We start from the raw sequence: 24,797 nt of genomic DNA, 5'->3' as shown, positions 1-24,797 counted from the left end.
CCGCCACTGTCCAGCGGCCTCACATGTTAGTGAGGTACAAAGTTTGTTTTGACCAAGTTGGCCCAAATGAATTCTGTAAAGTGTATCCAAAGATGGAGTTCAGCTTTTAAAATTATTGCTTCTGTATCACTACTCCCTTGGGAGCTGCTGATTACGGGTTCCCCTGGGTTACCATTAGCAACAACATGACAGTTTGACATTTTTCCAAAGTGTTTTTGCTCAGTCAGGAAACAGTCCTTTAGCTTTGGTTTTTATGTTTTTATTTGGAACTTGGATAGGAGAAGGGAATGAGTGCGATACTCCAACTTTATACAACTATGCACAAGTGGCTGGGACGACTTGAAAAGGCTGAGTAACGCTGAGTAACGCTAGTCACGGCTAGGCGGCTGCTTCACTTTGCCCTTTGCTGGGAAGTATAAGTGAATGAGCTTTCTGAGGTAATCTGTACTGTACTGCTGAACAACTTCAGGGCCCTTCCTGGCACCCCCTTTGTACCTAATCTCCAGGGTCAACTACACGGCACCCCCTTTACTGATAAACTTCCTGTGTGAGCTGGCTCCTTGATCCCCTTACTTCTCCGGAGTGGTCCCCTCTCTTAGGCAGACCCTTAGGCAGGACTCCTGGTACTCACAATACTGTTTTTCCCAACAGTCTCTGCCAGCACCTCCTCTTGTCAGCGCTCTGGATCCTCTGCAGCTCAGCTCCACACACCTGGTTCACTAGGCCAACCGCCCAAATCACCTTCCTCACACCTACAGGAAGAGAGACAGCCGTCCATCTCCTCCTGGGGCTTTGCTCCCCCCAAAAGACACGCTGCCTGATGCGCTCCCCACTTTTACCATCAATCCCATGATGCACCTCTCCAGGTGCCAACCCACTGGGATGGTACAAAAGCTTGTGTATCATTGGCCAGGTTTCCTCCACTGTTCAACATGCCTCCCTATTGGATAAAGTGGGGACACTCCCTCAGACCAGATGAATACACACTGAGCACAGAGAGTAGACCTAACTAAAGATCAGGCTCCCCTGACAAGCAGAAGGAGCATTAGATGCTTTTACCTAGCACCTGTCTAGGAAGGTGCTACACTTCTAACAGTAATCATCACTGTAATCAGCAATCATAGTGTAAAAATAAAAATAAATCCTTATCATCTCCCCAGAGCGGTACAGAGTTACAATGGTCGCCACTGCCTCGTGGCAACTGCTACGTGATACTGAAAGGAAGGGGGCAGTACGGGGGGTAACGCGTTTCAAAGAGACAATCCCTCTTTGCTAAAAACCTCTTCACTATGCCGGCTTGGGAAGCAACAGCTACCGATGCACATTAACAACTTTGCGGTGTCCACATCCAATCCCTATGCTGAATGTCAAGAATCCTACATGTAAGTGTGCAATTTTATATGTTCAATAAATGTTTCTTACTATGCTAATGAGGATCCTGCGCTAATATACTTTTGTAGTTTGAGCTTATTGGATCTTCCTGGATCGCTATTGGAAGCTGCAGCCGGATTCCTGTTGCATGACTATTGATCTCCATTTGAATTTTGTTAAAATTTCTGACATTTCTGAAAGCTGGAACTTTTAGTGCACTGAACCGGTCTGTGGAACTTTTTAATATGTCTCAAAAAAATGGTGAAAATGTAATTTGGGTGCACTGTTGCATGTCTGAGTAATTGTCATTCAAAGTGTGAAAGCTGAAAAGTGGCCCTGGCAGCAAGGGGGAGAAACTGTCCGATATTGAGGTTGTTTAGCATCTTTCTCCATGACCACCTCCACCTTTAGGACTATGAATGCATTTCGGCTCCAGCAGCCTGAGGTTCGGTGGGTGAATTATCTATTTAGTTTGCCCATTCAGTGAACTACGAACAAACTTGAATCTCATTCCTAGACTATCATTGCTGTCCTCTCCTCAAAATGCTAGTTGCCAACTTTCAACCTTTTACCATCTTGCTCTAGCACTTTGAGTCGCTAGCCTGTAACGAGGCCTGTATTAGGGCTCACTCACATGGCACTGCAATTTTCTACTCAGGAAATACGTTATAGTGCTCCATATGCTGTATTCATATAATATTTTATCAACGTCTACATGGGTACAGCCTTATATTCACCACCACGGCTGCTCAGCTAGATGCTCGAACACAGGCAGCTTCTGCCGCCTGCACCCTAGCAACGAAGGGCACCAATATTGCCACTAAACTGGCAGTCAGTAAATCATTAGGTACGCTCTTACGGCTGATGGGAGAAACTGTTTTTTGGGCAATAAAATTCTGTGCAGGTAGAAATGGCTTCTCCCGCTGTCTGTCAGAGTGGACCTGATTGGGATATGTTGGGATTGGAGCCAGAATCATTTTACAGTGTTGCGGTCCGCTGTCCGCATCAGGTCTGCTCCTGACCGCAGGTGGGAAGAGACAATTTTGTATGTGTAGAATTTGATTGGCTGAGCCATCACAGCGGACATGTCAGTTTAATAGTGTGGCTGTGTAATTAACACCGCTGATTCCACATTGTTCATATTTACATATTGACCCTGAGCAGTGGTGGCAGACATTACACTGTAAGCCAGTAAGCATGTAAATATTGTACAAATATTTACATGCATTCCTCATTAAGGGCTCATTCACACCAATTGCAGTGCAGGAAACATGTTTCTGTGTGCATTCACCGCACTGCCCTCGTTAGCTGTGCATTGGTGCCATTAATTATTAATGGCATTTCATACTCATGTTGCAAATGCATGTGCGCTGCATTCACCAAAATGCATGGTATTGCAGTACTGTGTAATTTTGTGTGACATAATTTAAAAGTTGCGCCTGCTCTACTTTTTGCTGATTCTGGTGTAAATCAGCCCTAAGTTATGGGCGAATACATGGCTTTGGACACACTTGTGTCCTTTTTTTTTGGATGCCAAACGTAGTGCAAATGTATGCTGCAGGGCGCAGCTGTGTATAAGGGCCTATAGGGTTCATTAGTGCTGTGTTCAGATACTTACAACTATATATGCTGTATGCATCTTATCATAGCATTTTCTAAGTACTTGTGAATAAGCCCTTATGGTGATAGCAAACAGTTCAGGATATATTCAGAATACAGGGTGACACACTATACTGATAAGAACAGCCCCTCTGACATGAATAGGTTTTTAAAGTACCATGATTCTTGCTTGTGTTGCAAAATAGCAGCAAACCGCATAGAGGGCATCTGGTGTGTCCTGTCCGGAATTAGGAAAATCAACATTTGGATAATGACCTGCACTTTGAATTCAGTAAATGTATTCAGTTGTTTTTAGTTGTCGGGTGGTGGAGCTGCGTTTTCTCTCTCTCTCTCTCTCTTTCTCCCCCTCCCATTACAATCGGTGCCACAATGGCGACGCTGCACTCTTTGTTGGCCGTGCTGGTGCTGATAGCAGTATCTGTTAAAGCCCATGGAGGTTCGAAGGATGTGGATGCACGGGATAAAGGTGCACAGAAGGCTCTGGAATTTGCCCTACAAGAATACAATAAGGGCAGTAACGACATATATGTTAATCGAGTGTCCAAGATACACAGGGTCCAGAAACAGGTCAGTGCGGGACAACGAGTAAGGATTTTTCAATTACTGAGAGTCAGAGATGCATGACAAATTACCGTTTACAGGCATACTATACATGTTCAATAAAAGAGCACAGTACTTTTATATACAAGCTTTTGCCAGCAGGCATCTGCAGAGATATCTTGTCTTTTCTTTCATGGATTCTCTAAAATAATGGAGGTAATACGTTGGTACTGTCTCTTGTAAATGGACTTTGCTTACAAATGCAGAGTTTTGCATTCAGACGCAGTGCTACTCAAATGTACAGTATGTACTTTGCCTGCAACATTATTAGATCTCAGTAGGACCTGGTGCATCCAAAAAATGCAATATAAAAATTCAGGGTTAATGCAGCTTCAGAATAGTCATTCTCAAAATTTAAAACTGAACTTCGGGAAATATTCAAAACTACCCTTGAAGCAGGGCTACCCCCACACTGGAAGGGTTAAATGCACATTTTTGTCTTCAGTACCTTTAAATGTAGTTTTACCTACCCTATAATGTGCAACTAGTCTCTCTAATCGCTTCTCTTTGGCAACCCATCAGCCTCAGGCTCACTGACCAGCACCAGGACCTGCAGACCTATATTGTAAGTGAGGACACTAATGGCGCTTTTCCACTGCATGGAACCGTACCGGTTCGGCACGCTTTTGTGCTTTTCCACTGCGGTACCGCATGGTATAGGGTCAGAACGGTTCGGTACGGTACGGTATAGGTTTGCTTTTCCACTGCATGGAACCGAACGGTACGGCTCTGAAAAAACAGTACCTACTCGATTGTGGTTCCAACAGGTACCAAACTGGTACCATATCCCACAATCCTTTGCATGCAGTCACTACTAGCCACTGATTGGTCAGAGAATCACACCCACCCCGTTGTTATCCCACCCACTTAACTTTAGTACTACTTTAGTGGAAAAGCAAACCTATACCGTACCGTACCGAACCGTTCCGACACTATACCATGCGGTACCGCAGTGGAAAAGCAAACCGGGCCAAGCAGGGCCGAGTAGAGCCGAGCCGGTACTAGCCGGTACTTGCAGTGGAAAAGTGCCATAAGGGCCCAGTCACAGCCCACCGCATCATAGGGAGGTTAGCACCGACTGCTGGGGTACTGAGGGGTAAGGTAAGTAAAACTGCCTATAAAAGGTACCCTAAACAAAAATGAGCATTTACCCTTGCAGCGTGGAGAGAGCGCCAATTGCAAGGGTAATTTAGAATTTTCCCCAAAGTTCAGCTAGAGTCACTACTCAAAAAATATATTTTTTTAGCTTTGGACAGGGTTAGGGAAAGGTTAGAGCCTTCCATCGGGATTTAATTGCTGTCTATAATCTCAATGATGGAGATTTGACATCACTTTCTATCCCTGTAATAAGGTTGTCAGTGGGAAGCTATGTAAAATCTCCAACTGTTGCAGAGACAGGAACACAAAAGTTGACAAAGGTTCTACCCTGCTCCTATATCATTAAAAAATAGTGTCTTTAGGTAAGTTTGACCTGTTTATCTGCAGCGCTCTCTCCCTTATATTCGTTCAAAGTACACAGCAATTCTGAGCTCCAAAAGGCAGGAGGTGGGGATCTGAAGTCTCACACTCCCCAGCATAAAAGCAGGGAGGTGAGTGTAATAAGAGACCTGAGTGGAGGGAAAGGACACACCCCCCCTTTACACAGTCTCATAGGGAAACATGCACAGCTGAGGCTGTTAATCACTTGCTGTGTGCTAGAGGGGGATTATCTAGGGTTGGGTGAGACCAGGGGTGTAAAACTCAATTTCATTGTGGGCAGTATCTGCATTATGGTTTACCTCAAATGGCTGGTTGCATTTGTAAGACTTAATAAACCTGTTCAGGACTTTTTTTCTCAGAAAATAGGTGCAGGAACTCAACCACACATCTTGGCAGAACCACGTAGAATGGTTTTAAAGGAGCAATAAATCCAGTGAGTGCGCTACATACAGAGTGCAGAGTTCAGGAGTGTGCTACATACAGAGTGCAGAGTTCAGGGGTGTGCTACGCACAGTGTGCAGGGTTCAGCTCTCTTTTACAGGCTGTCAACATCTTGCTTCCATCCCTCCTCGGCTCTGAACTCTGCATCACTCTCCCTGCATGCTTTGCAGCTTCTCCTCTCCTGTTTACTTTCAATTTCTGAGAACTATATATCCCATGGTACCTTGCCGCCTCTAAGCTGTGATTCCTGTGCTCATTCCGCTTCCTGAAACTCCACCTCTGAGCACCTCTGGAGTTCAGAAGGCAGGCTCTGTAAAACGTGTGACACACAGCATTGCCTACTCACAGGGCCTTGAGCATATGTGTAACAAAATCCAAGGAAGTACATGTATGGGGATCTTTATAAAGTAAGTTTATTAACTTCAAGATTGTACAGAGTAATAGATGTAGGCTAGAAAAAAATGAAATAAAATATGGAAATTAATGTATGATTTTACATTTTGACCATAGCTACGCTTTGATAGTGTAAGGGAGGTTTATAACCCCTGTCAGGTTTCATAGGGAAGATTTCCCTTCACAAAGTGAGGGAATCCCAGGGTGTCACCAGGGTCACCAGAACTGTTGTCCATATTGGAAGATTTCCTCTCTATTACTGTTCTGGAGACAACCCAAAATTTGGGATTTTCTTTTACTTTCGATGATAATGATAAACAAGACAATTAGAGAGGCTGAATCACCCTAACAGGGTCACAGACAGCAATAAAAACTGACAGGTGTTCTAATGCCTCTCCACTCTATTTAAAACAAAAAAAATATTTTGTCTCTAGTTATACTTTAGGCTCCGTTCACATGTAGGCGTTTTGGGGCGTTTTTGGGGAGTTTTTCTGCTCTAGGATCAGCTCTCAAAACGCCCAACAAGACAAATCCTATTCATTTCAATGGCCCCTGTTCACATCTGAGCGTTTTGACGCTGTGAGCAAAACGCCCAACGCTCAAAAAAGTACATGAGCTTCTTTTTGGGCAGATTACAGGCATTTTCCATTGGTCTCTATTCAATCTAAAAACGCCTGCACAAAAAACGCCTGTAAATCGCGTTAAAAATCGAGGTAAAAATCGCGGTAAAAATCCTGTCTGGCCAGTGCTCATTGGCCCTGTGTTGATCACATGCACTCTCCCAAGAAAAAAACTCTCTAGCAATATACACCAAACTGAGCATGTGCAGGCTGTCCCCTGGCTCTGTAAATATCAGGTTATTTTTTTGAGACAGTGAAAGAAGAGGAGGATCATAGAAGACAGGATCAAACAGCCTTTATACCCAATGCAAAGGATTACCTCTTAGGTTCCACAGTGAGTATAACAAGCATGCTTTAGTCCAGGCATGTCCAACCTGCGGCCCGGGGGCCACATGCGGCCCACTGCCCCCTGACAATTTTTTTTTGCTGGGGAGGAAGGAAGTCGGGTCGGGGGCATGTCCACAGCAGCTTCCAACTAACGGTAGGCAGAGGCTGCCTCGGAGGGGAGGGGGGGGGGATGGAGGAGAGCATGTGCAGTGTTTCTGACTCCTACCACCATGACCACTTCTTCAAATCACTGAAGTGGTCATGGTGGTTAGAGTGTTCCTTTAATATCTCTCAGAAGAAGTAAATCTCTGTATACTGATTCCATTTCATTTGATCATCCTCTAGTTGTGTTAAATTAGTGCAGGGGGTGCGGCGGCGCGGGGAGGGGGCGCGGCAGCATTTTATTACTTGTATACCTTAACTATAGTATATATTTTATATGTGGCCCGAGAAAATTTCTCTACACTTAATGTGGCCCAGAGAAGCCAAAAGGTTGGACACCCATGCTTTAGTCCCAGTTCACACGTCACATATGCAATGCGGGAACCCTGCCAATCCACTGCGGGTTCCCGCATCGCACTCAACTCCCAGGCAGTTCACACTGCCATATGCGAATCGCTGGGGGTGTCAATACGGGGTTAAGGACACCCCCAGATCAGATTGCATATCGCAATGTGAACTGTCAGTTCAGACATGAATCGGATCGCATAGGTGTGAACACCCATGTGATCCGATTCTGGTTCAGACCCCAAAAAGGGTCCTGTGTGAGTTTGGTCCGAATGGAATGCAAATTCAGCCATACAATCTGTATGGCTGAATTTGCATAGCACAGACATTGCATGTGATTTGCAGAGGAGTGCACTGCAAATCACATCCATGTTGAACTTCCAGTGACCAGTATGAGAGAGTGAGAGCAATAACACCAAATTTAACACACCTGCTCCCCATTCACAATGTCTGTCATTGCATATATGTGAACCGGCTCTTACTGCATATACAGACTGATTTTATTGTTGTGGGTTTACTAACACTTTAAGGACAAACACCGTACAAATAATATACCTACAGATAAAAGGGCCCAAAAGTAATTTGTGTACAGGAGCTCTTTGTTGACTTTGTCTTAGTGTTGGACTTTGACACTGATTAGTGTTGTGCTATTTGTGCCCTGAAAGTACTGTATATCCTAACCTAAGTTCTAACTAAAAAGTTAAAAAATAAAAGCACATATAATGCCATATTAAGTATCTTGTAGATAAAGATTTTATATTCATTCCAATGTTTTGCAAAAGTTGTCCCTCAAAATAGCAATAAGCAGCACCAGATAGGACTGAGTGTATGAAATAACTATTCAGTCCTATATTATTATAACCGTGCAAGCTTGTATATTTACATTTGTTCCCTTATTTCATCTGCTTTGTCTCTTTTGCTGGAGTCGGGGATTAGAGATCACCTCACACACGGTCTTCCAGCTGTGAAGGTACATAAAAGTATTACAGCCTATGGGCCCTTTGACACCAGAACGCGGTGCATGAAATCTGCGTTCCATGCCTGTTTCCTGCGTTCAAAACACACTGCGTGTCAATGTAATCCTAATGACGCCCCAAACGCAGATTGTAAACATCATTTGCCTGCACAGAATCACATGGTAGTGCAATACCATGCAATCTGGTTACTACGCATGCACTACTTTTGGTGCAATCCTGTGCGATTTTAGCCCTTTTAAATGATGGGCTGAAAATCGCATTATACTGAACAGCATAGGAATCGCACAAGAATGTGGAGCGCTTTCCTATGTGATTCTAGTGTGAACCAGCATTAACTCCAGGTTTTCGCAAGCTTTAAATAGTTTGTTTGGACCAAGCCAGCCCAAACAAACTATTACCTTTACTAACTCATGCAGCAGCTGTCCTGATTGTATATAGCCTTAGCTACATACAGTATACAGCGTTGTGTTCTGGATGTGGGACAAGATTTTCCCATCCTGTTCCCAGAACAAAATCAAGTTGGGCTGAGTGCTGCTCAGCCATTCAGGGGAAGCTTTGTATTTTCTGAATGAATACAAAGCTTCCTCTGATTGGCTGGGGTAAAGATTGTGGCATCATCCACCCGCCTCTCCATCTTAGCCAAAACATTTGCCTTCAGTTCTACTTGAGTCCTTACCTCACACCAGCTTAGTCTCTGTCCCATCCAAAGCACTTGCTTTGTGTTCACATTAGGGGTTGGAGGACTGGAAGTGTGCCAAGTCACTGCTGGGAGGAAGGAGCAGGGTGAGCTGAGCAACTAAGATGTAGGAGTAAAAAGCTACCTTTAGATGTGCAGCAGATATTTGCACCCCTTTGATACGAGATCTGCAGTGGATCTCTTTTCAGAGGCATTTGATGGGCGGTTAGCAGGCGGTATGTTGCCTCCTCATTGCCTGTTTTAACCCTGTAAATGCTGCTGAAAATGTTAGCATACAGTGCCAATTTCTATATTGTATTTGTATAAATATTTACATGCATCCTCTCTATGTTTTTTAAGATTATTACTGGAATCAAATATGTTATAGAAGTTGATATTGGTCGAACTGAATGTATAAAACCAACCTCAAATCCTGAGGACTGTGCTTTTCATACGGATCCCTACATTTGTAAGGTATTGTAAAACTTTGCAAACTGAAATATATACTTAAACATGAATATATATATATTTCTTAATGCTTACTGTACATTTTGTATAGAAACTCTTATATATAGTAGTTGTATAGGAGCAGAGCTTGACAGTCCATGTGTAGATGTGGAGAATGATGGCCCATCACTGCTATGGGTATATAGAGCGTATTATATACACAGGGCACAGCGTATTACCAGTGACATTGTAGAGAAGCGTGTCCCTTCTTCCTTCCACAAAAGTATGTTGTAGCACTAATCTGTGCTGTATGTAAATGTCACCCTCCACATGACATTAGGGTGAATGGTGGCTCTGCTGCACAAACTGACATGCATATCAATGTGTGCATTCTAAGAACTGGGACTACTTCATCTCAGACTATCCTCAGATTCTGTTTCAACTTGCATGTCCTAATCCAACTGGTTTTAATCAAGTTCGGAGTATCTAGTTAAAACTCTTAGAGTGGTTGTAAATCTATATAAAAGTATAGGTTTTATACCCACCTAGGTTGATGCAGCATCGAACTGATGCTGCATCTATCCCCCACCGCTTCTAAGACTGAGAACTGAGTGATCAAAGACTGCTGATTGCTCAGTTCTCAATGAACTGTAAGCAGAGAGCCAGTAAATGTCAGTCACTGGCTCTCTGCTCTGCCCTACCAGTGCTCACTGGAGCACTGCGCTGTGGAGGGCACCTCTCAGGGACCTTGCTTTGTGCACTGGTGTGCAGTCCTGTTGGAACAGGAAGGGGCCATCCCCAAACTTTTCCCACAAAGTTGGGAGCATGAAATTGTCCAACATGTCTTGGTACGCTGACGCCTTGAGAGTTCCCTTCACTGGAACTAAAGGGCCAAGCCCAACCCCTGACAAACAACCCCACATTATTATTCCCCCCCGCCCCCCCTCCAAATGATTTGGACCAGTGCACTAACCAAGGTCCATAAAGACATGGATGAGCAAGTTTGGAGTGGAGGAACTTGACTGGCCTGCACAGAGTCCTGACCTCAGCCCGACAGAACACCTTTAGGTTGAATTAGAGCAGAGAGCCAGGCCTTCTCATCCACATCAGGGCCTGACCTTACAAATGTGCCTCTGGAAGATTGGTTAACCACTTGCCTACAGTGCACTTTCACCCCCTTCCTGCCCAGACCGATTTTCAGCTTTCAGTGCTCTCACACTTTGACTGAGAATTACTCAGTCATGCAACACTGTACCCATACAAAAATTGTGTCCTTTTTTTCACACAAATAGAGCTTTCTTTTGATGGTATTTGATCAATACTGGGTTTTTTATTTTTTGTGCTATAAATAAAAAAAGACTGAAAATATCGTGAAAAAACGCATTTTTCTTTGTTTCTGTCATATAATTTTGCAAATTAGTCATTTTTCTTCACAAATTTTGGCCAAAATTTATACTGCTACTTATCTTTGGTAAAAATAACCCAAGTAAGTGTATATTATTTGGTCTTTGTGAAAGTTATAGAGTCCACAAGCTATGGTGCGAATCATTGAAAATTGATCACACTTGATCACACCTGATGTACTGAAGGCCTATCTCATTTCTTGAGACACTAAAAGGTCAGGAAAGTACAAATACCCCCCAAATGACCACTTTTTGGAAAGTAGACATTCCAAGGTATTTAATAAGGGGCATGATGAGTTTTTTGAAGTTGTAATTTTTTCCCACAATGCTTTGCAAAATGAAGATTTATTTTTTTTTATTTTATTTTTTTTACAAATTGCCGTATTAACAGGTTATTTCTCTCACACAGCACATGTATACTTGCAACTACACCCCAAAACACATTCTACTACTCCTCCTGAGTATGGCGATACCACATGTGTGAGACTTTTTCACAGCCTGGCCACATACAGAGGCCTAACATCCAAGTAGCAGCGTCCGGCATTCTAGGAGCACAAATTACACATATCATTTCCTGACAACCTATCGCACTTTTGAAGGCCCTGGAGCACCAGGACAATGGAAACCCCCATAAAATGACCCAATTTTGGAAAGCAAACAGCCCAACGTATAATTTTTGAGGCATAATGAGTCTTTTGAATATGTCATTTTTTTCCACAAGTTTTTGGAAAATGTGGAAAGAAAATGAAAACACATTTTTTTTTACACAAAGCTGTCCATTTATGCAATATTTCTAACACATCGCATGTACATAGCAAAACTTGCACCCCAAAATACATTCTGCTATTCCTCCTGAGTATGGCGATACCACATGTGTAACACTTTTTCACAGCCTGGCCACATACATAGGCCTCACATCCAAGTAGCGCTTTACACAAAGTTGTCTATTTATCCACTTTAAGACTGGGCCTATTTTTGACACTTGGTGTTTACAAGCTAAAATCATTTTTTTTGCTAGAAAACTACTTTGAACCCCCAAACATTATATATATTTTTTTAGCAGAGACCCTAGAGAATAAAATGGAGATCGTTGCAATATTTTTTATCACACCATATTTGCGCAGCAGTCTTCCAAATGCGATTTTTTTGAAAAAAATTCACTTTTTTGAACTAAAAAATAAGAAAACAGTAAATTTAGCCCAATTTTTTTCCATAATGTGAAAGATAATGTTACGCCGAGTAATTAGATACCAAACATGCCATGCTTCAAAATTGCGCATGCTCACAGAATGGTGCCAAACATTGGTACTTAAAAATCCCCATAGGCAACATTTTAAAAATTTCTGCAGGTTACTAGCTTAGAGTTACAGAGGAGGTCTAGGGCTCAAATTATTGCACTCGCTCTAACGATCGCGGCGATACCTCACATGTATGGTTTGAACACCGTTTACATATGTGGGCGGGACTTGCGTATGCGTTTGCTTCTGCGCGCGAGCTAACGGGGACAGGGCGCTTTAATTTTTTTTTTTTACCTATTTATTTTATTTATTATTTTTTTATTTTTACACAGTTTAAAAAAAAAAAATGTTTTGATCATTTTTATTCCTATTACAAGGAATGTAAACATCCCTTGTAATAGAAATAGGCATGACAGGTCCTCTTTATTGTGAGATCTGGGGTCAAAAAGACCTCACACCTCACAACTACACTAAAAAAGAAAAAAAAAAAAAAAAATTGTTGAAAGAGGAAAAAAAAAAAGCAAAAAAAAAAGCGGCCCTTTAAACCGGTTGCTAGGCAACGTCTTTTGACGTAGCTCCGGTCCTCCAAGACCATAGAGTTGAATGAGGGCCATTTTGCCCTCACTCGACTTCCTGTCTCTGAGGATCCGGGACCGGATAGTTTTCCCCGCTGCCGGCGGGTCCGGTAAGCTGGGAAAACGTCTGGGACGCGGCAGGAGGGGGGGGGGGGCACCTCTTCCCCTGCACCGTAAGGGTAATTCCGCGGCGAATCCGCCACTGGGACCACCCTTATCTGAAAGCCGACCGCCCGCCGTTTCAAAAAATACCGGGGTTATGGGGGCTATCTGCTGCCATAACCCCAGTATTTAGCTTTTAATGGCCAACGCATATAGTCGTTAGGCGGTCAGTAAGTGATTGCATGTATATGGCAAACAGGTGACGATGACTGACGGGGTGACAGGTGACGATGACTGATGGGGTGACAGGTGACGATGACTGATGGGGTGACAGGTGACGATGACTGATGGGGTGACAGGTGACAATGACTGATGGGGTGACAGGTGACAATGACTGATGGGGTGACAGTTGACGATGATTGATGAGGTGACAGGTGATGATGATTGATGAGGTGACAGGTGACGATGATTGATGGGGTGACAGGTGACGATGATTGATGGGGTGACAGATGACAATCACTGACGGGGTGACATGTGACGATGATTGATGGGGTGACAAGTGACGATCACTGATGGGGTGTCAAGTGACGATGACTGATGGGGTGACAGGTGACGATGACTGATGGGGTGACAGGTGACGGTGATTGATGGGGTGACAGGTGACGGGCGATGGTCACTGATGGGTGACAGGTGACGGGCGATGGTGCACGGCGGTACTGATGGCAGTCTCTGGTGACCGGTGAACTTTAGGCTACGTTCACATGTGAGCGCAGCGATCGTGGGCAGAATCACTGCGATTCTGCCCGTGATCCGGAAATCATTGCAAATAGCGGGGCGCCTGTGCGTTGCCCGTGATTTGCAATAGCACCCCAAATGCTGTGCGATGTTGCTGCGATTTCCGCCTGCCGAATTGCGGTAACATCGCGCAAACAACGCATGACGCTCCAAAGAAACTCTTGTACTTTTTTGGGCGTCATGCGATGTTTGCGCGATGTTACCGCGATTCGGCAGGCAGAAATGGCGGCAACATCGCACAGCGTTTGGGGTGCTATTGCAAATCAGGGGCAACGCACAGGCGTCCCGGAATTTGCAATGATTTCCGGATCGCGGGCAGAATCGCAGTGATTCTGCCTGCGATCGCTGCGCTCACATGTGAACATTATGTGTGTCAATTTCTGGGCACTGATGAGGTGACTGTTGGGTGACAGGGGACATTGGGGGGGGCTGAGGACTGTGTGGGGACCTTTATTTGTGTGCTTTTACTTTGTGACATGTGTACAGAGCAGTAACTCACTATTTCTAGCTCTTCTCCCCTCATACTGGAAACTGTATGAGGAGAGAAGAGCTAGTAACACTGAGTTACTGCTCTTTGTTTACATTTTGTGATCGGCTGTGAATGGATTCACAGCCGATCACATAGTAAACAGTCACTGTCAGTGACTGTTTACTACCGCCGGTGACAGCTGTGTTCCTACGGAACACAGTGCCACCGACATGACCGCGCTGCGCGCTCCCGATCGCGCATGCGCGGTCATCTTGTGGGCACCTTCATTGTGATCGGCTGTGTCATTGGAACACAGCCGATCACGTGGGAAACAGCCACGCCCATTGGCTGTTTCCCCCCTGCCGGTGACGGGGGGTGTCCCGGGGACACCCCGACACCGGCAGTGCAGGGCGGCGCGCACGCGATCACGCGCCTGCCCTGCTTAAAGTGCCGCCGTCATATGACGGCGGCCCAGGATAATGGTCGCTCCGCTCCGCCGTCATATGACGGCGGGCGGGCGGCAAGCGGTTAAACATTACCATAGACACACTCCTAAACCTTGTGGACAGCCTTTCCAGAAGAGTTGCAGCTGTTATAGCTGCAAACGGTGGACCAATCCAATATTGAACCCTACACACTAAGATCGGGATACCAATACGGTTCTTGTGCGTGTAGTTAGGCATCCCAATACTTTTGACAATATAGTGTTTTTTGTGTAGCACATTATGTATTACATTGTTTAAAAACTAAGCTGGCCATATACTGTACCTAAACTAAATTTTTGTCCTTTTTTTCTAACAAATAGAGCTTTCTTTTGGTGGTATTTGATCACCGCAAGTATTTTTTTTTTTTTGCTAAACAAATAAAAAAAGATAGAAAAGTTTGAAAAAAAAAAGTTTTTTGTTTAGGTTATAAAATTTTGTAAATAAATACGTTTGTTCCTGCGCTGATGAGCACTGATGAGGCCGCACTGACAGGCACTGATGAGGAGGCACTGATGGGGTGCCACTGATGGGGGTGGCACTGATGATGGGGCACTAATATGCAGAACTGATGGGCACTGATAGGCGACACTGATATGCAGCATTGATATGTGGCACTGATAGGTAGCACTGATATGCAGCATTGGTGGGCACTAATAGGCAGCACTGATGGGCACTGATAGGCAGCACTGATGGACACTGATAGGCGGCACTGATGGGCATAGGGGGGCAGCACTGATAGATGGCAATAATAGGCACTGGTGGGCGGCACTGATAGAATGCAATGACGGGCAGCACTGATGAGGAGGGCACTGGCAGGCTCCCTGAGCACTGATTGGCATCCCTGGTGACCATGTGTGGGCATCCCTGGTGGGATGAGCTGAGGAAAGCCGATCAACGACACTTCCTATTTACTATGTGACCAGCTGTGATTGGACACAGCTGGTCACATGGTAAAGAGCCTACGTCATAGGCTCCTTACCGGGATCGGAGATGCGGTGAGTAAGAGTGACACACCGCACGACCTATCGCCGCTCTAGAGCGGTCTATCCTGCTGGACGTCATATGACGGCCAGTCAGGATAGTGCAACCACTTTGCCGTCGTCATTTTGCTATATGACGGGCGGCAAGTGGTTAAAGCAGGGCTCGAGTCCTGCAGGAACGCATGGGAACGGCGTCCCCGCACTTTTTTCACAGCAGGAACGCCGTTCCCATTGCCAGCCGCGTCCTGCAGGCAGGGCCGCTGTCACGGGGGAACCACAATCCCCCCGCTGTGCAGAAAAAAAATGTCTCCAAGCCCCCTGCGTTCCACAGGAGCGGGTAAAGTCAGTGGACTATTTTATCAGTTTCGGGTAGGCGGATTAATCTGCCGCAGCGCGCTATTCAATTCCAGCCTGGTCACCTGCCTTCAATGTGAATAGATGGTGACAGGCTGGGAACACTGTGGTGGATTAATTCGCCTACCCGAAACTGAAAAAATAGTCCACTGACTTTACCATTTCCCATGGAACACAGGGGAGCCGGGCCGGTGCTGTGGGCAGTCCAGGGCAGTGGCGTGGCGGTGGCGGGGGGCCGGGTGTCAGGCCGGTGTCCTGCACGGCGCTGCCGGGCCGCCTCTCTGTGTGAAGGAAGCTGCAGTGCCACTGTGACAGCTCCTTCAGTTCGCGGGGGGTGCGGCGGAGGAAAGAAGGTAAGTGCCTGGTGTCATGCTGTGCAGCCTTCTGTGTGCTGGATAGGAGGGGGATGGGGCAGCTGCATTAGGAGGAATTGATCTTTATGGAATTGATCTTTCCATATTCGGTGGCTGCAGGAGGAATATGGAAAGATCAATTCCTCTTTATGCAGCTGCCCCATCCCCCTCCTATACAACTTATTTTGCTGCCCCCCCCAGTGCTCTCTAGCCCCTCCTCCCAGTGCGCTCTTTAACCCCCCCAGTGTCTTAGCCCCCCCCTGCTCTTTAACACCCACCTCAGTGCTCTTTAACCCCCCCTGCTCTTTAATCCCCCCATGCTCTTTAGCCCCCCCACCCAGTGCTTTTCATCTCCCCCCATGCTCTCTGGCTCCTCCAGTCCCCCCCCCAGTGCTCTCCAGTTCGCCCCCTCCCCCTGTGTTCTCCATCCCCCTGGTTTTCCCTCCCCCCCCCCAGTGCTCTCCACTCCTGCACCTTCCAACCCCCCTGCAATGCTTTCCAAACCCCCCTTAATTCTCTCCAGCCCCCCCCCCCCCCCGTGCCCTTCAGTGCTCTCAGCTTTCCTTGCCCCCCCCCCTTGTGCTCCTCTATCTTCTATCATGTCTGCAGTCTCTGACCATCTTTTGTATCACGTCCTCAGTCTCTGACATATCACATATATGCAATGACAGACCTCACATGTGATGTGCAGGGCACTGCTGTGCAAATCACATGTGATGTGTGTGCGATGCAAATTCAGCCATACAAATTGTATGGCTGAATTCGCATTGCATTGGGACACAACTCACACAGGACCCTTTTTTGGGTCTGCACCAGGATCAGATCGCCTGGGTGTTCACACCCATGCGATCCGATTCATGTTGGAACTGACAGTTCGCACTGTGATATGCGAACTGATCTGGGGATGTGGTTAACTTTGTATTGGCAGCCCCAGCAATTTGTATATGGCAGTGTGAACTGCCTGCGAGTTGAATGCGATGCGGGACCCCGCAGTAGATTTGCAGGGTTCCCGCATCGCATATATGTGAACTGGGACTAATACCAAGCACATTTGGAGTGACACATTTGAGGAGCATTGCTGTAAATTAGGGTACACTAGTGTTGCCCTCTGAAGAGTGAACCACAATGGATCACTTTTCAGAGGGTGTTTGCTAGGTGGCAAGGAAGCATTATGATGCCTCCTCACCATCTAATGTAATTCTTAAAAACCTGCACCACCTACAAAGGTTCCTCCTTATATCAGGACCCACCCCCTTCCTTAGTGCATTCGCTCTGCGGAAGGTGGTCTTTGGTCACCAGAGTCCCCCCTACATCAGAGTTCCCGGCATTCCCCTTTACATCAGTCTGCAGGATTCCCCCTTACAGTGCAAGGGGGAACTCTGTGGACGCTGATGTGAAGGGGAGCTCTGATGTAAAGGGCAATGCTGCAGACCCTGATGTAAGTGGGAACTCTGATGTAAAGGGGAATGCAGTTGACTCTGATATATAGTGGTCTCTGGTCACCTTATATTAGAGTTCCCTTTTAGAGCATGATCTGCAGAATTCCTCTTTATATCAGAGTTCCCTTGCATTGTAATGGGGAATCCTGCAGACTCTGATGTTCTTTGTTGGCTAGGTTATATTAACCTGACCTTCTTGTAAATGGAGAAATATGGCTTTTGACTTTTGTTTAACTTAAACACACATTGCTAATAGCGCTATCTACATGTTTATAATTTAAAATATTGATATTTGTACTGTTTACCACAGAATATGGCCCATTTTAGGCACTTTTTTTGTTATGTCGAGGGGGGATCCTGGGTGAGTTCCCACACTTTTTTTCCCAGGACTTGACCCCTGGTTTAAAGCATGCATACCGCACACTGTATTCAACTCCAATGTAAGGTGAATGAAAAAACTGGCTTCGGCTCAGATCCCAGCCCATCAGTCACGCCCTTCTGACATGTTTCACCTACATTGGGCTTGATTGCTACAATTAAGCCCAATGCCCGAGCTGAAGCCAGGTTTTCATTCACCTTACATTAGAGTTGAATACAGTGTGTTGCGGTATCTGCATGTTATATTACATTTTGGAGTGAGATGTACTCTATATCTGCCAGCACCTGAATACAAAGTGTAAACCTGGCAGACTGACACTAGGCTTGGAGCAGGGGCGGTTTGTTATGGTGTTTGAAAGTGTTTTGGTATATATATATATATTCGAGAGTGCAAATGTCCAAAAAAAAATACTTGTGAGTGCCGGTTCACTCATATGCGATGCGGGATCCCTGCGAATCCACTGCGGGTTCCCGCATCGCACCCGACTCGCAGGCAGTTCACACTGCCATATGCAAATCGCTAAGGGTGTCAATACAAAGTTAACGACACCCCCAGATCAGTTTGCATATCGCAGTGCAAACTGTCAATTCGGACATGAATCGGATAGCATAGATGTGAACACCCATGCGATTCGATTCTGGTGTGGACCAAAAAAAGGGTCCTGTGCGACTTTGGTCCGAATGTCATGCAAATACAGCCATACAATCTTGCATGACCTACACAGACCTTGCATGTGATTTGCAGAGCAGTGCGCTTTCTGACATTGCATGTGTAAACTGGCACTGAAACCTGCTAAATTTGAAGTCAACTTCTTGTGCTCTCTGCCTGCATTGCAGTCTTATCAGCTATCTCTGTGAACTACAGAACACCCCCTCCCCTTTGTTTTGGAGATGGGAAGATGTTCTGTAGTCCGGACACACTTCCTGTCATAGGGGGACATTGCTGCACCTCCATAGATGGAGTACAATGCGTGAGCATTGTCACCTTAAAGCCTCGTACACACAATCAGATTATTGGACGAATTTTCTTTAGTTTTTTGTTGCATGCTAATCTCATATGGAAAGTGAAGAGGTTACTTTCATACGAAAATTCCCATATGACAGAATTCAACTTCAGAAGTGATGTCATGTGTTGAATTGTTTTGTATGTGTTCTTTCTCTCTGAGCATGCCTAGTCTTGCTCTTACCAATTTTTTGGACTAAAACTGTACTAATTAAACGAAAATCAGACGTTGTGTTGACGTACGCTAAAAAATATATACTTTATAGCCTGCACATCCAGTTTTTGTCATCTGAAAATACGTAATCGGCTGTCGAAAGTACTATACTAACAATCCGAAAATCGTCAGATCGTTAGTCGGACGAAATTTTACTTCCGATTTTCGTATCGTGTGTACGGGCCTTCAGTCGGGCTACTCAGCGGGGGATCTGTTCGCTGATCCTTCCTGAGCAGGCAGATGGGTGGTCTGTGTCCGCTCCATAGACACACCCTGCTTACCTCTATGGGCGGTCCGAGGTAAATGGACCACCTTTCTGTTTATATCCCTACTGCCATCCAATCCTAATGTGCCATCCGTCCTATATAGTGAAGTGCCACTGAATTCATTACACACATATATCTTACACATAAATAAACTTTCAAAAGAACTACACAAACAAAAAAGTCTCTTTATATATAATCTATTATCCCCTGCCTTGTATATCTCAATCTTCATAGAAATAATGAAATATAACATACCACCGCCACCAGGTGAATTGTGCTCTCACCCCACTCCTGCTAATTGCAGGCTTTACAACTCCCAACAATCCATCTGAACATCTCCCCTTTGTTGGATCTACTGCTCCCAACTGCTTCAGTACTCCTCATACAAACCACATGGAATACAAATGCAACTCATAGTGTTCTCTGTAAAATAAACCTTATTAAAATGCCCCTAAATAAAAGAACTCACAAGATAAAATCAAATAAACAGCATTTTCTTTGTGACACATCAGAGGGCTCACCACACCATCCGGCTGTCGGAGGCTATCTGACGTCACAACCTGGGCTCCTCTCTTATGCCCCGTACACACGTGCAGACAGAGATGTATAGTAACGAAGTAGAACTACTTAAGTACTGTACTTAAGTACCGAAATGCGGTATCTGTACTTTCCTAGAGTAGAATTTTTTTCTCCTACTTCTACTTTTACTTCACTACATTTTTTCGATGATTTCGATACTTCTACTCAAGTATTTTTTTTTTGTGCTGCATAGTTACTCGTTACTTTTAAAAAAATTACCACTGCCAGAACAGTAGATGGCAGGTTGCATAAAGCTCAAAAAAATGTGTATAATGTCATTTGTAAATCAGCGCATACGAAAATAAAGGCTGTGTATAATAAAAGCTGCTATACCAAATCTTTCCAATAAAAAGAAAATATGAAACAAACAAATAAATGGTGCTACAGCGCTTAAAGTGCATCAAGAAACTACTAACAAACACAGGTTAATCATTTGAATAAATCATTTGAAATAATAAAAACAATATGATGTTCATACTTTTGACTTTTTTCTTTAATAACTACATAACACAGTACTTGTACTTCTACTTTCAGTACTTGAGTAGAAATTTTTTTTCAAAACTACTGGTACTTTTTACTTTTAGTACTTAAGTAGCAAATTTTTTGAAAAAACTACTTGCAATACTTAAGTAAAAAAAATGTTGAATACTTTAGTACTTCTACTTAAGTAACTTTTTCTGCGAGCACTTCCACTTCTACTCAAGTAATTTTTTGATCGAGCACTTGTACTTTTACTCAAGTAGAAATTTCGAGTACTTTATACAAGTCTGCGTGCAGATTATCTGAAGACTTTTGTCTGCAGACTTACCTTTTCTATGTAGTGCAAGGGCCTGCCGGATTGCATACAAATTAAAAGTGTTTAGGTTTGACCTCATATTATATGGTTTTGGTAAATCTACAGACAAAAGTCTGCAGATAATCTGCACGTGTATATGGGGCATTATACTTGGATCGCCATACAACTGGCTTCTTCATCCAATCTTATCCGCTAGACGAAAGGGGAACGGATCCTCATCCATCTGTTTTTAGCTGATCAGATTGGATCTCAGTAGGTGTAAAGAGACACATGTTCATTTACACCCGTCGCTCCATTGAGGAGAATGGAGGTTCCGATCAGGCCCATCTAAAAAACCGAGAGGCGGATCGGATTGATCTGCTTGTGTGAAAGAGGCCTAAGACAGAAAGTATGTTACTGGTAGAATAAAGGAGAAACTAGTGCACCTACTACAACTAAGGACTCGTAAGCTGCAATATACACTGCCTGGCCAAAAAAAAAGTCGCCACCAAAAAAAAGGTCAGACACTTTAATATTTCTTTGGCTTTTGATTACAGCACACATTCGCTGTGGCATTGTTTCGATAAGCTTCTGCAATGTCACAAGATTGATTTCCGTCCAGCATTATTTTTTTCACCAAGATCTTGTATTGATGATGGGAGAGTCGGACCACTGCGCAAAGCCTTCTCTAGCACATCCCAAAGATTCTCAACAGGATTAAGTTCTGGACTCTGTGGTGGCCAATCCATGTGTGAAAATGATGTCTCATTCTCCCTGAACCACTCTTTCACAATTTGAGCCCGATGAATCCTGGCATTGTCATCTTGGAATAAGCCTGTGCCATCAGGGAAGAAAAATCTATTGATGGAATAAATAACCTGGTTATTCAGTATATTCAGGTAGTCAGCTGACCTCATTCTTACATGCAGTAACTAGGGTTGCCACCTCATCCCTTTAAAACAGAACACATTAATTACACAGTTCTGTGGCTGATTAAGGTGGTAATTAAAACTCACTTGGAGCCTTCTCTGCATTAAATTAGCCTCAGAACCTGTGTAATTATATGTGTTCTGTTTTAAAGGGATGAGGTGGCAACTCTAGCAGTAACTGTCCAATAGGATAATTACTGCATGCTTAGTTTAGTTAGTTGCTTAGGTAATTCCAGGTGGCGACTTTTTTTTGGCCAGGCAGTGTAAGAGCTGGTTCTCACTGGGGCGACTCAAAGTTACCCCGACTTTGAAGCCGCCCCGTGCAGCACGACTTCATCGCGGCTTGCAAACGACTTCTCTAATAAAAGTCAATGCAAGCCGCTCTGAAGTCGCCCCCAAGTAGTGCAGGAACCTTTTTCTAAGTCGGAGCGACTTGAGTCGCTCTGATTAGAACGGTTCCATTGCACAGAATGGAGCGCTACTTGTCAGGCGACCAAGTCGCCTGACAAGTCGTGGCAATGTGAACCGGCTCTAATGCACTTATTTGTATTTATCTGCATACATGTTTAAAAGCAAAGTAAATATCAAGGTCAGCTCTAAGGTGATGTTCAGGCCCTGGCTTCTTGAACCCAAGTCTTACCAATAATGCCCCTAAAAGAAATATGGGACCATGGGGTTGTTTAACTTTAGCAGCTACTAAGGCTGGCCATACACTATACAATTTTCTTGTTCAACTTTCCTTTAGATTTACCAAAACCATGTAATATAGGGTCAAACCTAAACACTTTCAATTTGTATGCAGTCAGGCAGGCCCTTGCACTACATAGTTTAAGGTAAATTGAAAGGATATGGAATAAGAAAATTGTATAGTGTATGGCCAGCCTAAATTTGAAACAATTAGATTTGGGTAGACTGATCCATTAACTTATCAACATATGTGTATGTGTGTTTCTGTTTCACTGTGTACTTATCTTTATGTGTTCATTTTTTTTTCTTGCAGACTACATTCTGCCATTTTGAAGTTATTTCTGTTCCCTGGCTGAAACAAAATGAAATGAAGGAGACTAAATGCTACTGATTCCTGATCACAACAATAAGCTTTGCTAAAGATTGATTACTTTGATACTTACAATAAATAAAAATGAAATTACGATAACTTTGGTATTCTCATGTAATAACTAATTTGTCCATTAATGAAGAATAAAACATTTCTTTTTAGAAGAAAGAAGCACTAGCTCTGTTTTTATTGATTATATCACCAAAAAGACTGAACAAATCTAACAAACCTTGAGGCTCCATTCACATTTTGGACTTCCAATGATGAAGTCGAACCCTATTCTTTTCAATGGCACCTGTTCAAATCGATGCGACCCAAAGCCGCAGTGACTTTGAAAAGGTGCCTGCATTATTTTGGTGCAAATTATGATACGACTTTGATCCATGGAGTGTAAAACCGGATCAAATCGCACCAAAAGTCGCATCAAAGTTGCACTCCAAAGTCACACTGAAAATCGTGTGACTTTGGAGACTCACTAATGTGAATGGAGCCTGAAGCAGCCTTTCTTAACCTTTTCAGCACAATATATACAACTCAGTCATACATTAGTGTAAATAGTCAGTGGGAAGAATGCACCTTACACTTGTGGTCATTGGGAAAAATTACCTCCTTATAGATATGTAGCACCCTCCTAGGTAGGAGCTGGATAGAGAGTATAGTTTTGGCTCTGTCTGCCTATCAGAGGAGCAGCAGGCAAATTCTATATTGCTCTTTGTTTAACAGGGAGCATGATCTGTGAGTTAGTTCTGCTCATGGTGCTCAGTGTGTGATTCATCTGGTCTGGGGAGTGTCCCCACTGGCCCAGTAGGGAGGCATGTTGGACAGTGGAGGAAACCTGACCAATGGACACACAGGCTTTGATACAGCCCCAGTGATTGGCACAGACTGGTTGTCTCGGTGCATTGTGGGTTGTGGTATAAAAGACAGGAGCACATGCAGAGTCTTTGGCTGGTGAGTAGAGTCCCGGAAGGAGGGTGGCGGCTGTCTCCTTTGCTGCAGCAGTTGGTGTATGGTCACAGGTAGTCGGCCTGATGAACAGGAAGGAAGACGCTAAACCCAGGAGAGCTGACTAGAAGGGGTTGAGACACTGGAGAACCTGGAAAAACTGTATCGTGAGTATAGGGGATCGTGTCTAAGGGCCTGACCAGGAAGGGGGCCACCCCAGAGTAGAGTAGTCAGAGGACGGGTGCCAGCTGGAGGAAGGAAAGGGGATGCTAGGCAAGTACCCTGAAGATAAAGCTAAATCAAGTCTTCACTATAGAGACTTTACCTCAAATTCACCTAGTGGCAAGATGAAACTGCAGCCTTGCTGCAACTTCAGATAGAAGTCCTCATCAACTGTAAAAGGTTAAATTCTGGAGTATCCCACTCTTCCCTTCTCCCATCCCTATTTATAATAAAACAACAAAAACCCCTAGACTGTTCATTGACTGAGCGGGAAAGTAAAGTGTTAAGTTTCTGCATGCAGTTGCTAACGGTAACCCAGGCGGATCAGGAAGGTAAAGAATGCTGCAGCCCTCATGGGGGCAGTGCTACAGATTGCTAAATGGTGTCAGTGGGAACATGTCTGACAGGTTGAAATTGCCCATTGCTTAAAGTGGAGTTCCACCCAAAAGTGGAACTTCCGCTCATTTGCTTTCTCCCCGCCCTCCGGTGCCACATTTGGCACCTTTCAGGGGGGAGTGGGGAATGGGTACTTGTTTTTGACAGGTACCCGTTCCCCACTTCTGGGAGACGGCGCCGCGGCGCTGTCCCTCGAAAGTTTGGCAACCTCCTCCTTCTTCCGCCTCCAAGCCAATCTGAATGCGCAGCGCGCTTCGCGCATGCACATTAGGGACCCGCCCGTGTAGCCGTAAGGCTTCACTGCCAGGCTCCCTCACCGACAATGGCGGCGGCAGCACCCAACAGGCGATAGAAACATCGGCTGCGGCGCCGACATCACTGG

At 44.6% G+C, this 24,797-nt stretch overlaps 1 protein-coding gene across 1 annotated transcript; it reads left to right on the top strand.

The window, feature by feature from the left end:
• The first annotated feature begins 3,269 nt into the window (after window positions 1–3,269).
• LOC309551883 (cystatin-like) lies at window positions 3,270–22,951 on the top strand. The gene is made up of 3 exons (XM_082252598.1): window positions 3,270–3,558; window positions 9,372–9,485; window positions 22,796–22,951. Exons 1-3 carry the CDS (start codon window positions 3,361–3,363, stop codon window positions 22,871–22,873), a joined length of 390 nt encoding a protein of 129 aa, XP_082108724.1. The 5' UTR covers window positions 3,270–3,360; the 3' UTR covers window positions 22,874–22,951.
• The last annotated feature ends 1,846 nt before the right edge of the window (window positions 22,952–24,797 follow it).

This window comes from Pelophylax lessonae, assembly GCF_965119305.1.
Source record: "Pelophylax lessonae genome assembly, chromosome: 3".
Taxonomy (NCBI): domain Eukaryota; kingdom Metazoa; phylum Chordata; class Amphibia; order Anura; family Ranidae; genus Pelophylax; species Pelophylax lessonae.
This window is presented reverse-complemented; position numbering and strand designations above follow the sequence as displayed.

Coding starts and splice junctions, on each gene's coding strand:
- LOC309551883 (XM_082252598.1), top strand. CDS start 3,361: ATGGCGACGCTGCACTCTTTGTTGGCCGTGCTGGTGCTGATAGCAGTA. Junction 3,559..9,371: donor TACACAGGGTCCAGAAACAG/GTCAGTGCGGGA, acceptor ATGTTTTTTAAG/ATTATTACTGGAATCAAATA. Junction 9,486..22,795: donor CGGATCCCTACATTTGTAAG/GTATTGTAAAAC, acceptor TTTTTCTTGCAG/ACTACATTCTGCCATTTTGA.